We start from the raw sequence: 15987 nt of genomic DNA on the forward strand, positions 1-15987 counted from the left end.
ATTAAATTAGTACTGTACAAAGTTAGAGGTGCACTATTTGATAGATTCCCCGGCTCTCCCTACCTTGGGCTTCCAGTGGGGAGACTCGAGGTCAGCCGAACCCCTCCCATCTGCCCCCTCCCCATCTTGTACCTCTGTGGAGACTTTCCCAGGCGGTAGCCTAGCTAGCTCAACCAGAATCGGCGCGCCTACTCCGTATGGTTAATTGACCTACATGGCGACATGATATCATTGACGTGACGTGCAAATGAGCTATAGAAGGCCCTGTGCCGCCCATGCCTAAATCCGCCCTTAAGATCGTGGAGGTCAAGTTAGGAGTTCAACAGTGTTGTTATGTGGAGTGTGGTGAAGTATGTGCCCAGTGAATTGTTAACACACACACACACACACACACACACACACACACACACAGAAGCACATCCATAAGCACAATATAAGTCTGAGTTCAGGGTAAATTATTTTTATTGTAATTAAAATATATATTCAAAATTTCAAAATACAAAACAGATGTACTGCAGGTCACGAAATCTTAACCTGGAGTAAAGAGTAGCAGAAGCAGTTATTGTTCTGAATCTGCTGCACTAGCTCTCAGTCAACTTCCCTCAATTTGTATTTGTTATGATCTTTCTCTTGTAAAACTGTTCAAACTCTGTCACAGCTTAATTGGCATTTTACATTTTGGAAATGGACAAGAATGTCTTGATCACTGGTTGGAAGGTTTCTGACCTACTGATGGTGTTTGCGAGGAACAGCAGTGATTTTAAATGGTTTTGGACATAGAGTTATCCCAAACTTGAACTCAAGACTGGCCTTTGTGTTTGCAGGAGGACAGATAGAGAAGACTTGCAGGAGGGAGGTGAAAAAGAGAAAAAGTTCCATTCGGGCAAGTGACTCTCCAGGGCAAATCCTCTTCCCTGAGTGGAAAAAAAAAGTTGCCAAATTTTTTGTTCATCTCAAACATCCCATTTCCTGTACCAAAATAAGTCTTAGAGGAACATGTTGCCACAAAAATATTTAGAGTATTTGTTACATATAGCTTTTCTTCTTAAATTGTCTAGATGAATTAAACCGAAATATATGCGTAACAGGAACACCCAACTAAATTATCATCATGTGGTACTATGCACTATGATTGTTTGACTGTATCATGAAAAAGTGTTCATGGTCTTTTGGTTCATGTCAACTGAATCATCTATAGCTAGCACTTTAGCTAATTAAAACATTAACTAACACACTGTAAAACTTTCACCTGCTGAGAACGGAAGGAAAGCATCTGGTTTGATAAACTCCCCCTGTGCATTTAGAAAATGCAGTGGGTTAAATGTATAAGGCGTTTGCCACTGGGTCTCATCGAACAGCACCGATGTCAGGTTAAAGATGATCTGGGTGTCCTGAGGGTTTCAAATGACAAATTAGTAGCAATCCAGACTAATATGTAAAGATTAGGGGAATGATTAGCAAGTGGAGAATATATTGTAGATTCTGCAGATATGAAATTGTTATGACTTGAATTCTTAAGATAATATAATTCTGCACTGATCATCAGTTATGATGTATTTACCACATGATACACCAGACCTATATGCCAGTAAGACCTGTAATGCATTTACTTTTGGTAAGAAATATCCTTTTAGCGTGGTATCTTTATTGGTTTTCCTCAGTACACCTAAAGGCACAATGTTACCCATCCTCTGAATCTCATGGATGACAGCATCCGTGTAGGGCAAGTTGGGTCTGTCAGACATGTTTGGGCGGCGGGAGTGTCCTATCACTCTGTCTATCTCTTCTTGAACCTTCTCTGAACAAAACAAAGACACAAACTGCATTTTGAATGGGAACTTCAGGGACACTGAAAGCAAGACCATTACACACGCATTTCACTTAACCAAAAACCTGATCTCTGTTTAAACAGGTCAATTTTTAGAGAAAATTCTAAATCTGAAATCATAGGGAATAAAAGTCAAAAATGCACTTGAAGCTCTTGAAAGATGGATTTGTTCTAAAAGGCATCAGCAGTTTTATTATCTACATGTCTCATTTGCTATTGTGTGGATCTCGCAAAGTCTAAAAAAATATTTAGCCTCTATTCATTTTATTTCCCTGTATTAGAGGACTTACCTTGGATCTCAGGGTATTTCATCATGTAAATAAAGGACCACAGTAAGGTGGTAGATGTGGTCTCAGTTCCAGCCACAAACAGGTCCAGAACAAAATGACACAGACCTTCTTCATGAAACCCTGCCTCTATGTCATCTTTCCTCTTAAAACAAAAGACAGGGAGGGATTATGTTTGTATTACACTTGTAAGTTAGAACTTTCCTTAAGTAAGTGTAGTACTTTGATGTTGAGCAGCAGGGGTTTATGGTAATATAATCAAATTGCCCTCTAATCTGAAGAATATGAGGATGTTTACGTTTAATCTGCATTTCCTGCGTCTTTAAATAATAAATATTACCATACATCTTGTACTTATAGCAAGTGATGGTAACTTGATACCCTGTTAATACCTTTTCTATCTCATTGAAATAACAGTCTATGAAGTCTCTAGGAACAAGTGGATCCCAGTCTGTGCGATGTTTGTCAATCTCTTCTCTCAGAAAGGCACACACTTGCTTGAAGCAGGAGAAGAGTTCCTGGTGAGGTCCTGGCAGAAACTTCATTACACCAGGGTAAGCATTATAAAGCTAAAAAAAGAGGTGTGCACACACGCACGCACACACACACACACACACACACACACACACACACACACCATTGTTTCAGTACAATATTTCTTCTATATTTTTATAAAATGTGTTTTACTTTTCAGTATGAGAAGGAAAGTCCTCCTCCGTGATGTCATTGTTTGCCTCCTTTTGGGCATGTATTTAAAGAAAGTGGATACATATCTGTTTTACGCTTTAGGTTGACAGCTTAGCTGTACCTGTGCCCACACATTTCCGTGTAGCTGTAGACCTTTGGACATCACATTCAACATGTGTAGAAACTTCTCATCTGTGTAACTGAACCTCTTGCCGAATACCAGAGAGCAGATGATGTTTGAGACAGCATTGTTGATGAGGTGATAAGCATCGAAAGGTTCCCCTGTGGATGAGGATTCCTATCATTAGGAAATGCACATGGCTAAACAATGTCCCTGTAAACCTCTGAAGTGTTTTACCATTGGTGTCCATCATAGATTGATGTAGGAAGGTGAATTCCTCCTTGATTTTCGATTCCAGGCTCCTCTTTCCCACCCCAAAGTTTCTGAGAATGCTGAGCATAAAACGCCTCTGCTGCTTCCAGCTGTAGCCGTCATTAAATGCAACGCCTGTTAACACACAGAGGAACTGAAACATGAGAAACATGAGAAACCACTTTTCCAGGGCATGATTAGGTCTTCAGCTGGACAAAACTGTATTCTCTATTCAAAACTACACTTCAGTTTAAGGTTAGTTCTTTATTCTCGTCCAGGAAAACAACCCTGTGTTACGCAAGTGTGAGCTCCTCTGCTTTCCAGCATCATGCAGAAGTATCTGCACATGAGATTTCCTTAAGGGTGTTTGCTCTTCCCTAGCGCTGTATGACGTGATGTAAGGTATGCGGTTGCTATGGAGTTCATGTCATGGGTCCTCATTAGAAGCAGCTGACGATTGAGCAAGTGTGGAATACACACAAGACTCTTCAAAACCTTTTGCATTATATAAACATGTCTTTACAAAGAAATAAAATGGGGAGTTCTGAGCATGTGGTGATACAGCGAACACAAAAATAAGAAATAAGATATAAGGGACTTCAGTTCTATACTTCATCATTTTAATTGCTCAGAAGTAACATGAAGTAGACATGAAGTACCCTGGCATTTGCTGATTCGTTGGAAGACTGGATTTGGTGGACGGCCTGAAAAAACATCAGCTTGATCTATGAGTGCCTCCTTCACAACGCTGTAGCTGTTCACTACCACACTGTTCAAGCCTCCAAGACGAAGGCTGAATACATTTCCATAGCGTCTGGACATCTGCAAAAAGCATATGATCACTCTGAATTTAACCACTTAAAAACAAAGGGATGGTGACAGAAGCATCTTGCCAATGAACATGTCAGAAATGAGGGAGATTTTAACCCTGGTCCTGGACTGCTCAGGTCTAGATGGATAGAGACTGGTTTCTGCCTAGAAAATCAATAGGTGCATATTGTACTGAATATGGTGGTTGGTGGACACAAACACCAGCAGGACTTATTGATTAAAGGGCCAGTGCTGAATCGCCTTGACTTAGTAAAATTCTGACACTTCATTTATGATATCATGAATTGGCCCCTTGTTTCAAAGATATCATTTAGAAATGTCCTTATTACATTGAAATCAAAGTTTTTTTCCCCTCGTATCCATATAATTCACATGCATATAACCACTAAAAACATGCATTTGAACAAATGTGTTCATATCAGCAACAGTGGGTCAAAAAATGTAAACAATGTATATTTCTCCCTATATGGTTTCCACCCAATACACTGATGGCTAAGTATCTTACCTGGGTTAAGTGAATGTGGGGCTGCTTGCGATCCAGGCCAAAGGCACTACCCAGAAGTGGCAGGGATGGGGGTCCTGGGGGGAAATTAATTGGCCTCCTGTTCCTGATGTGGTTGGAGATCAGGAGAAACAGGAAGAGAAAAAGAAGCAAAGATTGAGTGTCCATCCATTCTATGGAGGTAGAAGAAAAGATGCGGTGAAAAAGAGTCATATTCTGCGCACTGCTTTGTACTCAAATCCACCTTTAATAGCATGCACAGTTGGATTGCACTTTTAACCTTCAAAAACACAAGTCAAGTTAAACAAAGAGTGGTTAATGATTTTTCAGATTCACCTTTGGTCCCGAGTTATATAATCACTTCACATATCTTTCATATATGTTACAACTGTTTCCTGCAGATCCCCTCTTATTTGTGCAGAAATTGGAATAAAACCATAACTGCAAAATAAAAATGTGTATTGGAACACACACACAAGCTCTTTCCTTACTTACCTCAAGTATAGTGCTTTTGCGCATCATAGTAGCAATCTGGAAAGGTAAAATCTAATCAAGAAAGACCACTCTTCATTATCTCAGCTGTTTGTTGTATCATAGTTTAATAATCTGGCAAGAGGTGGGTTATTTTTGGTGAGCTGCTGAGTACACGTGCATATAGTACCATTGTCCCCAAATGGTCTTTATACACTTTCACAGAAAGGATAGAGAACAAGGCTCAAAGGGAGTTCAGGTCCCGCCCACTTTTTCCACTCCCCCTCCTCTTTCTCTGAAAATGTTTTGTGACTTGCATAAGTGCTTCATCACAAAGCCTGTGCTCTGCAACTCCAGAAACAGTTACAGGACCCTCTGTGAAAAGAAATGATCCTTTACCCATTTTTTGAGTGGTTGGATCTGAAAGGCTGGCTAATTTTCCTTTTAGTTTTGCTATTGCTTATTGATGTAATCAGGAATAAAAATCCACCCAACTATCCACCTGGTCCATGGCCACTACCCGTCCTAGGAAATATCTTCACTGGGGTTGACTTCAAGACCATGGATAAGGTGAGATATGAAAATATGTAAAAAAAAAAAAAATATATTCACTTGAACAGCTGATGACACTACAAATCATTTTTGCTTGTTATAAGTAGTAAATTATTCATTTGCATGCAGTACAGTATCAACTATCCATAAGTGGAAGAACAACTGTTGAAAGAAAATGTACACTTTTATATGCGGGGCAGTTTGTCAGAAAAAAGCAACTAATTTACATTTGGACAGTGTATAGTGAAAAAAGAAATGTTCTCCAATGAAGTCAATGACAAATTGTCTTAATAATTCAGTTGGCAGAGGAGTATGGGGATGTTTTCAGCCTGAGATGGGGCAGTGATAAAGCAGTCTTTGTGTCAGGATACAAAATGGTTAAAGAGGCACTGATCACCCAACTTGATAGCTTTGCTGACCGTCCTGCCATTCCCCTGTTTCACGAAGTCTTCAAAGGTCTTGGTAAGGATGACAACACTGAGTTATCCCACAGTACACTTCAGTGCAAATGAGTGATTTATAGAGGGAACAAAAACAAACAAACCTATATATATGAAAAAAAAGTAATTAATAAAAATGACTGTGCTTGAATGTATTTGCTTGAATGCGTCTGGGTCTCACCCAGTGTACACCTTATGTAAACAATGTCTTTCTGTCTTTCTGGTGCAGGTGTGGCATTGAGTAATGGGTACCTATGGAAGATGCAAAGGAAGTTTGCCAATTCTCACCTGCGATACTTCGGGGAGGGCAAAAAGAGCATAGAACTAAGTATCCAACAAGAGGGTGTCTTCCTGTGTGAGGCTTTCAAAGAGGAGAAGGGTATGAATGTGTCTTCAGAAACATACCAGGACACAAAATTATATGCTTAAACAAAACAATTGATTCCTGCATACTGTTCCTGTTGTAGATGATTTGTACAATTTTGCTTCAGTTCGCCATCGGCTGTCGTAAAGGTTGTTTAATTCTGTTAAACTGATTAATCCACAAATGGCATTAAAATAACACTTTTTTTTTTTGCAAATTGATCAATGCCTCATGTACATTAGAATAAACATTCTAGATGTAATACTGAGGAATTTTAGCGTACTATATTTTTTTTGTTCAACACGTTTTAATTCAGTTTCTATGATAAAGTATGCTTCATACCTGTAAAACTAATGCACATTCCCTCTTTGTAGGTCCTTTTGACCCCCGCTTTATCTTAAACAATGCTGTTTCAAACATCATCTGTTCCCTTATCTTTGGACGTCGTTTTGACTACAATGATGATCACTTTCAAAGGATCCTGCGTTTAGACGCTGAAGCCATAGAATTGGCAGGCTCTGCTCAGGCTCAGGTTTGTGGATTTTTCACACAAACATTTCATGTTTTTCTCTCTCTTTTTGGGCTTTTATCTCATGTCCTCCCAATATGGCACATCCAGTACCCTGTACTATCATAAGACCCCGCCAAGTACGGAGAATGCATCCTCTGATATATGCCAAGTTGGTCACTGTCTCTTTTCACCTGCCAGTGTACAAGCATCTCTATTGTAAACTAGTGTTTGCGTGTGTGTCTGGAGGCCTGTGCTATTTCCCTTGATTTACCTGTAACTGGTCAGGTGTCCCTGAAGTGCAGAGTCACTAAAATGCAATGATGGGAAGTGCGCCGTGTCCGACTGACCCTCCCAGAACGTGACCAGTTCTGCTTTTAGTAAACACCTGACCCCAGCCGGCAGTGGCATTAAGATACAAGCTTGTAACGTCAGCATTGTAGCACAAGTCAGCTCGATAATAATATGTTATAATGATATTCATACGCTTTTACATGCGCCATTTTCTCACACAAACACAGCGACCAAGTTTCATGAGAATTCTACTTTTCTCACTTTTTCAGCTGTACAATGCTTTCCCAGGACTCTTCAGATACCTACCAGGCCCCCATCGGAAGATTTTTGCAAATTATCGCATAATCACAGACTTCCTGAGAGAAGAGATCAGAACACACAAAGAGGAGTGGGATCCTTCTGACCCGCGGGATTACATAGATGCCTATCTGACAGAGATGGACAAGGTCAGTTCAGATGACCAAACCAACTTTTGATTTAACCAGTACAAGGCTTAGTTAATCAAGGATCAGTGACTACACTGAACGTACACATGAAAAAATTCTATTCAAGAAGTATGAAACATTGCCCAAAATGTCAGGTTTAGTAAAAAAACCTGACAAAGAAAATATTTTAAAAAATATATATATATATTTTGTGTTCCTGAGCTGTTTGAACTTATCTATTCCCCTTGAATAATATCAGCATACAAGACATTGTTTGATGTCACATAACACTCAAAAAGACAAGATGCCATGGTTAATGTTTGCAGAATTGAATAATGTTTCAGTCTTGTAGAGGTGAAGAGCCATTTTTCATGGTGTCCATGCAGAACGTCTATTCAGTGATTTTTGTGACACTGTGGTTTTTTTATATTTGCTGTTGTCTGATTGAATCTCACAGAAAGAGAGTGATCCTGAGGCTGGTTTTAACATAGAATCTCTGGTGGTGGCCACTTTGGACATGTTTGAAGCTGGGACTGAGACATCTGCCACTACCATACGCTGGGGTCTGCTGTTCCTCATGAGATACCCAGACATCCAGAGTGAGTACTGGGAGAAATTAGTTTAGAAGCTTAACATGCAATATGTTTTTGGTTGAATAATTTACTGTAATATTTATGCTTCATCATGCAGCATATACTATCAAGCAAACCACAAATCAGTATAGTTTATTTTCACTAACTTTTTTTTAATTATTATTATTTTACACATTATAGTGCCTGCCAATGCGACCATTATGTCAAAGCTATTGTTTTGCCCCATTCAGAGAAAGTTCAAGATGAGATTGACAAAGTAATTGGCCAGTCACGACAACCCACCTTGGCTGACAGACCCAACATGCCTTACACTGATGCTGTCATCCATGAGACACAAAGAGTGGGTAACATTGTGCCCTTGGGTTTCCCTAAAATGGCAAGCAAAGACACCACCTTGGGTGGATACTTCATTCCTAAGGTATGCTAAAGCAAAACTACAGCATTATTTAATGAATTCTGTCATTACTTGTACAAGAACAGATGCTTTGTTCTATACAAAAAAAACAAAACAAAACTTTTTATCACACTGCTGTTTAGCTGATATCTACAGCTTCTAAGCCAAACCAATGTTAAATGCTCAGACTTAAAACATAACAGTTTACGTGATTTACAACAGTTTCTCTCAAGATTTTTATGAAAATATGGCATTTTTAATAATTTGATCCTTTTTTATTTTCTTGACAGGGAACTCTTTTGAATACAAACTTGTCGTCTGTACTGAAAGATAAAAATGAGTGGGAAACACCTAACGACTTTAACCCAGGGCACTTTTTGGATGATCAAGGCAAGTTCCGCCGACGAGATGCCTTCCTCCCGTTCTCAGCAGGTAAAAAATACATCCTCTCACACAAAACTGAATACTAGAAAACTATACATTATTAATGGTAGCGACTACAATGTTTCATTTTATTGTCCAGATGTTAAATTTAACTTGTCTTTAATTTACATATTTTTTGGTCTGGGCTATAGGAAAGAGAGTGTGTCTAGGGGAACAATTGGCTCGTATGGAGCTCTTCCTGTTTTTCACCTCAATTCTCCAGAGGTTCACCATTGTCCCCGGTCCCAATGAGGAGTTAAGTCTGGAAGGCCAACTTGGGTTCACATATTCCCCCAGTCCATACAAGATTTGTGTAGTCTCACGCTGAGCTCCTTGTCAGACGAACCGACAACCACATTACTTAAGTGGGTGTAACAGCATATCCAACTCAATATCCAAACAACTCCCCTCTGGCTTGCAAAAAAAATAGCACAGTTGATCGGCAAACCTTTGAAATGTAATTAAATATCATTTTTACGCAGGATTTTCTCCCCAAACTGACCATTTAGTTTGTATTAGTGAATAATAGTGAGATCGTAACTTCCTTTGTTGTCTCCAGTTTTGCTTTTGTGCTATGTTGTATAACATAATATAAAACAAATATACATTTTTTATTGTTATTTTATAAGATGGTCGAGAACATTTATGTGTTTTCATATCGCATGTATACACTGTTCCCATCACTAATTTGTTTACCTATTTGGGCAGTCAATGTAATGGCTTTGTCAAGATCAAATACAAAATCACATATATCATGTAATAATATAGATTACTGCATCCCATATATTATATAATAATACATGTAATATTTTTAAAAATGCAATAATACAATTCAACACACACTCACCTGTTGTCACATTATACAAGGACATTATATTTTGTTCACAAATTTCTAAAGTTTCAAATAAACAAAGTTTGCATATCTGATGTTTATGTCTCTTGCCTGCAAATATACATGTCCAGAGAAAGAGAGAGTAAAATTTTCTTGCTTCAAAGAGAGGAGAGTTTGAGGGATAGAGGTGAAAAGAAGCAGGGAGGACACATATCAGTATTCACTGGAATGTAAAGTGCTGTGTTTGTTTTGGTGAGAACTGGTTCTCTCTTATGTAATACATGACCAAGCTCTGTTTTCTTCTAACTCTATTAGAGTGCTGCACTTTAATCCCTGTAAGAGTTTAAACTCCAGAGTTTACCAGACATCATCTCACGCCAGCTCCAAAGGTTTTGTCACATTATTGTTACACAGATAGAAATACAAATTCTGTAGTTCCTGAATACTCAAGTGTTGAATTCAGTCAATTCATATCATTTGAATTTTTAGAGTATGTTACTGTCATTGCTATAATATAAAATGCCCAAGTTACTCTACTACTAAAAATCCACAGCTGCTGATATTAATGTCAAAGAGTTCGGTCTTTTCAGTTGATTCATGAAAAGCATGTGTGTGGAGGCTACTCCCCGGAGATCATTTTGAGTTCCAAAGAATGCAGGGCCTTTTTTCTATGCCTCTTTTCCTGGAAATTCAAGTACCCCCTGCTTACATAATCCACTGTGAACTTTTGTGCCCCCAAAGAACTTGAAAGACCTCTCATCCTGTCTATTCCGCTGCAGCTTTCTCTGCACAGAGGAATTCACCACAATTTTTCTTTAAACACAACATCTGATTGGCTGGAATTACACTACTTATACATGCAGTTACTGATGGCTTAGGATCAGTTTTCACACAGGATGAGCCATGTTTTTCAAGTCTTTGTTTGATTGTTTGGATATTCAGAGCTGTTTGTTATTTCTTTTTGTTTTTTTACTTATAAGTGACATCGTCAAGAACAAGTATCCACCTAATTATCCCCCGGGACCCTGGCCGCTACCTCTTCTTGGAAATGTTTTCATTTCAGCTGACCACAAAACTGTAGATAAGGTGAGTACATCCCAGTAACATTTAAAATCTTTCATTTCTATATGTGTGCAATGACACTAACGGTTACCAGTGCTTTCTATACAGCAATGGTAAATCATATATAAAAAGATTTAGGCTGACTGTTTATAATTATATGTTATTAAATTATAATTTTGACATTTGACATCTTATGATTTCATGACTATAATTTTAATTGTAGTGCATATCCATGCAATTCAACCCTACAACTTACAAAAATCTGAACTTAAATAACAATTTAAATTTATCATAATGAGTTGATATCCATGGACTTAATTAACTGGAATCCTGAGTTATTTGCACCCTGGTTGTCCACTGATAACTTTTTGGATTGTGTGATTTTGCACAGTAATTGTTCAATGACCACTGAGTACAAACTATTTGTGATACTGTATTGTAGCTGACGGAGCAGTATGGAAATGTTTTAAGTCTCAGGAAAGGAAGTGAAAGAATGGTGTTTGTGTCTGGATTCAAAATGGTGAAGGAAGTTTTGGTCACACAAGGGGAAACCTTCAGTGACCGTCCTGTGTCCCCTCTGTTCCATGAGACTTACAAAGGCAGAGGTGAGAAAATGAGAGATAATTGATGTATAATGCCATTTAGTGCAGTGTACTCAATAACTGAGAAATCACTGAGAATTAGCAAAGATGTAAGTATGTGGGTGGATCTTTATCAGCAGACAATGTAGTCTGTGTTGTTGAGAAATAAAGTTTTCTCTGAATCTTAAAGTTTTTGAAAAGATTTTTGAAAACTTTTAGAAACTATAATTTTCTTCCAATCGCTGTACGGTTCCAAGTCATCCATACTTTCCACGGTATTAATGAGTTTGTTTGTGAAAGGCTTGTCTTTCAGCAATGGTCATGCCTGGAAGAAGCAGCAGCAGTTTGCTATAGGGCACCTGAAAAACTTTGGAGAGGGGAAAAAGACCCTGGAACACCACATTCAGCAGGAGTGTCGCTTTCTGCGTGAGTCTTTCAGAGAGGAGCAAGGTGAGTAACATAGTTGAATACTGCTCTTGATCTCTTAACACCTAGAAAAGAAAAAAGCATTTTTAATAGCAACAGTCAAAAAATGTTTGAATATTTTTTATCACCGTAAGGTTCATTTTCCAATCTCCTAATCAGTCTCGTTGATATGTTAAAAAAAACCCTGCAATTGTCTGCTGCGCATCAGGATTCTAAGTGAATTTGACTGATATTTTTCCAGCTATGTAAGCTACTTTTCTCAGGCCCTGTCCAATTAATCTGATGGTCTTTCATGCATGCTACAGCATAATTTATTCTTCTGTCTTTTTAATTCTTTGCTCTGCAGGCTGTCCATTTGACCCCCTACACAAAATAAATAATGCAGTGGCCAATGTCATTGGCACCCTGGTGTTTGGACATCGTCATGAGTATGATGACATCCAGTTCCAGAAGCTTCTACAGATGAGTGCAGAGTCTGTGTACCTCACTGGCTCTATATGGCATCAGGTAGAGAATTGATCTTTCCCCCTTCTCAGGATGCAAAACAGATTTTAGAAATGTAATTCAATTACAGAGTATAAATCTACAGAAAATCTGACGGTTCTGTCAAATTCCTTGCTGTCCACGATTACATCTATATGTTGTGTAACATCTTGAAATGTAAACAAACACTTGTTCAACAAATCTCATGTTTTGATGTAGCCTATACAGTTTCTTGATTAATAAAAACTTTGACTTTGATTTTGAAGACTCACGAGGAAAAGTAAAACAAGTGACAAAGAACAAGTAAAAGGGTTACTAACTGCAACAACATTACTCACTTTTTTGTAGATGTTTGATGCCTTCCCTGGGATTATGAAGCTTCTACCAGGACCTCATCACACAATCATCTCAAATTATCGACGATTGGCAGCTTTCTTGAAGGAAAAGGTAGAAAAACACAGATTGGACTGGAACCCTGATGAACCCAGAGATTTCATCGACTCCTACCTTACAGAAATTGAGAAGGTATTAAATCTTCAAATCTACTATATAGTTTATATGCGTCTGTGGTAGTAACTTTCTTTTCTTCTCAGTTAATTAAGCACTAATCCGGATTCATCTAGGAACTTTTTCTAACCTCTGTGCTACTTTTTTTCTAACCTCTGTGCTACTGTGTCTATTATTAAGTCATGCAAGCTGTCATACTTTGTACTTTGTGCTAAAAGTGAATGATATCTTCCACCGTACACGTTTCAAATTATCATGCCTGTGACAACACAACTTATCTTAAGTTATAAGTTAACAGTATGTTGGAAATATTACACTTATCATATTTTTTCCAGTAAATGTCCGGACTGATATATGGTTTTGTAGGTTTTACCTGCAGTGTGTCAGAGGACATGGCTTAATACAGGAGAGAAAAAAAAAGTTATTCTGCTGTTGTGCTCTTCTTGAACAAAATGTGATTTTCATGCATGTAGTAGACAGTCCAACTTAGACATTACGAACTGCTGTGATATAAATCATACACAAATCTGAAATAATTAAAAATCTGTGTGTTGGGCTCTAGAGGAAGAATGATCAGGAGGCCCAGTTTGATGAGGACAATCTTGTGTGGTGCATTGTGGATCTGTTTGAGGGTGGAACAGAAACCACTACAAACACTCTTCGCTGGATGCTGCTCTACATGATCAAATACCCCGATGTCCAGGGTATGCCTACAATGCTAAAGAGCAGCCTCCAAACTGGCAAAGTGCCTTTGCCACAACAAAACAGATGTGATATTTATTCCCCTTAAAATGAATCATTAGTCCTATCTTTCGGCAACCATACCCAGTGTTAAGGTATAATTTTTCCAGCTGTGTTTTTTTAAATTTGCTCTGCAAGGTGTCCATTTTAACCCCCTATATTTTAGATCCGCTGGTAGAAACTTTAATAGTATCACTGATCAAGACTGAAAGCTGTGTTTCTTTAATCTGAATAGAGAAGGTCCAGGCTGAGATAGACAGAGAAATTGGATGGTCACGCCAGCCTACGATGGCTGATAGACCCAACATGCCATACACCAATGCTGTCATTCATGAAGTACATAGAATTGGCAACCTTGCACCTTTGAATATGCCAAGGATGGCCCGAAAAGATACCACTCTTGGAGGCTATTTTCTCCCCAAGGTAGAGGTGCACCTTTGGCCGGGATGTTGGTTTTAAAGGGTTAAGAAAGTGTCAATGTCATTAAAAAATAAATAACTTGATCATTTAATAAATAGATCAAAATATTCTATACAATATATTTACATATTTTATGTGAGTCCAGTCCAATGGCACTTTTTGTCATAGCTAGCTAGCTACATACATACATACATACATACACGTGCACACACACACGCATACATACATATATTTATACATACATACACAGAGATTTTAATATCATTGTATTCCAGTTCTAATAGAGCTGCGTGTTCTGTTATGTTTATAGGGCACTGTGGTGATTACCAATCTCACATCTGTTCTGTTTGATAAAAATGAATGGGAAACACCACACATCTTCAACCCAGGACATTTCCTGGACTCCGAGGGGCAGTTCCGCAGAAGAGAAGCCTTCTATCCCTTTTCTGCTGGTACATAAAACTTTACTGCATTCTCATGCAACCACTGAAAATATTTTCAGTCTCAAACTGAGCCCTGAAATATAGGCACATTAAATGTAACATTTTTCTTAATAATGGATCTGCCACATTCTGCTCATTCACTCATGTAGTTCCATACATGTAATGCAGAAAATGGCTGGAAAGACATTCCACGTTATAAAAGAATCTCTACATTACTGTCTTTTCTGTATTGAATGTTCTTGCCCATTCTAGGTAAGAGGCAGTGTCCAGGTGAATACCTGGCTCGAGTGGAACTGTTCTTGCTCTTCACCACCCTCCTGCAAACTTTCACCTTTTCCCCTCCCCCTGGTGTGGAACCCAGCCTGGAGAGCCAAGTTGGCTTCACACAAACTCCCCTACCCTACAAGTTCTGTGCATCTCCACGCAGAATACCGACATGAGGACTCTACTCCTCCACTTCCAGCTTTGCAGTTCTGTCCATGTAGAAAGAGAGTATATTCAAATTTATTCCAGTTCAAAGGTACTGCATATATTTTTTGACACCTAAACTGTTTTTTTTAATTAACATTAATCCTTTATCTCTTACAAATTTTTTATTTTTGTAATCTGATCATCTCTGAGAGTCCCATTAAGTGATTATGATCTATTGTATTACCCATTTTACACATTTCACATTAATCTTTTGTGTCTCACAGTCGATTTATTGTCTTTGTAATCTGATTAACTGACATGTCATAGAATCTGAGAACAACTAACACTGCAATATGTTTGGAATTCATAAAAGGCATCTGAAAACTTGCTAATGCTTGAGTCATGATGTGAGGTTTTTGTCTGTGAAGATGCACCATACTGCAAATATTGCTTCAAAACAGTTATAAAATGAATATAAATCATAGATCCATATCAAATTATATGTGCAGGCACATCACAGACAAGGTCATTCCATTTTAAGAAACACAAAGTACGTTTCCAAAAAGTGTGGCAAATTAGCCTTATGTCATTCTAAGCAATTATGCCCAAGTCACAAGGTAGATCTATGGGTTTATTGTGTGCGGTGTTTTTGGAAGCTGAAGGTTTTATCCAAAGAGAGAAAATGAAAGAAAGAAAATAAAATACAGGCAGGAAAAAAGAAGCACTGTATAGTTCAGAATATTAGAGTATAAAGTATCCCACCATATGTTTTTAATATTTATTTTGCGTTATTTGCTTTATGTGGCACCGTGGTCCATTTGAAACGCAGTCTCATTCCCCTGTATGTCTGAGACATACGTATGCAGAAATGACAATAAAAGCAGTCTAAGTCTAAGATATGCACATGAGCACAGGATTCTGTAATGACAAATTACAACTAAGCTGATGGTAACCATTTTGCACGGCAGCCAAAGAACAGAATACCAGACCATGATGCAATCTTTAGTAGTAAAGGAAGTGATACACAAAAAGCTTTATTATCAGCGAAAATGTAGCTAGGATGAGAAGTCTGAGGGTAACATTAACTAACTTGGGGATGTCGTGTAGCC

At 38.3% G+C, this 15987-nt stretch overlaps 2 protein-coding genes across 4 annotated transcripts; one reads left to right on the top strand and one right to left on the bottom strand.

Moving 5' to 3' along the window:
- Positions 1-444: 444 nt before the first annotated feature.
- cyp2v1 (cytochrome P450, family 2, subfamily V, polypeptide 1) lies at positions 445-5171 on the bottom strand. Of its 3 annotated transcripts, none has more exons than XM_030770687.1 (10): positions 5004-5171; positions 4512-4681; positions 3835-3997; positions 3161-3310; positions 2924-3084; positions 2508-2684; positions 2119-2260; positions 1611-1798; positions 1250-1391; positions 445-914 (listed from the first exon to the last, which is right to left on the bottom strand). In XM_030770687.1, exons 2-10 carry the CDS (start codon positions 4674-4676, stop codon positions 727-729), a joined length of 1476 nt encoding a protein of 491 aa, XP_030626547.1. In that variant the 5' UTR covers positions 4677-4681; positions 5004-5171; the 3' UTR covers positions 445-726. The 3 variants fall into 3 exon arrangements, with proteins under 3 accessions (XP_030626547.1, XP_030626548.1, XP_030626545.1); XM_030770688.1 differs by having other exon boundaries at positions 4512-4614; positions 5004-5170; XM_030770685.1 differs by lacking the exon at positions 5004-5171 and having other exon boundaries at positions 4512-4770.
- A 143-nt stretch (positions 5172-5314) lies between these two features.
- LOC115810207 (cytochrome P450 2J3) lies at positions 5315-15277 on the top strand. The gene is made up of 18 exons (XM_030772134.1): positions 5315-5549; positions 5831-5993; positions 6201-6350; positions 6710-6867; positions 7407-7583; positions 8020-8161; positions 8386-8573; positions 8840-8981; positions 9125-9298; positions 10706-10890; positions 11309-11471; positions 11748-11897; positions 12220-12380; positions 12705-12881; positions 13432-13567; positions 13840-14027; positions 14335-14476; positions 14720-15277. The coding sequence occupies exons 1-18, from the start codon at positions 5367-5369 to the stop codon at positions 14905-14907; spliced, it is 2967 nt and encodes a 988-aa protein (XP_030627994.1). The 5' UTR covers positions 5315-5366; the 3' UTR covers positions 14908-15277.
- The last annotated feature ends 710 nt before the right edge of the window (positions 15278-15987 follow it).

This window comes from Chanos chanos, chromosome 4 (assembly GCF_902362185.1).
Source record: "Chanos chanos chromosome 4, fChaCha1.1, whole genome shotgun sequence".
NCBI lineage: Eukaryota > Metazoa > Chordata > Actinopteri > Gonorynchiformes > Chanidae > Chanos > Chanos chanos.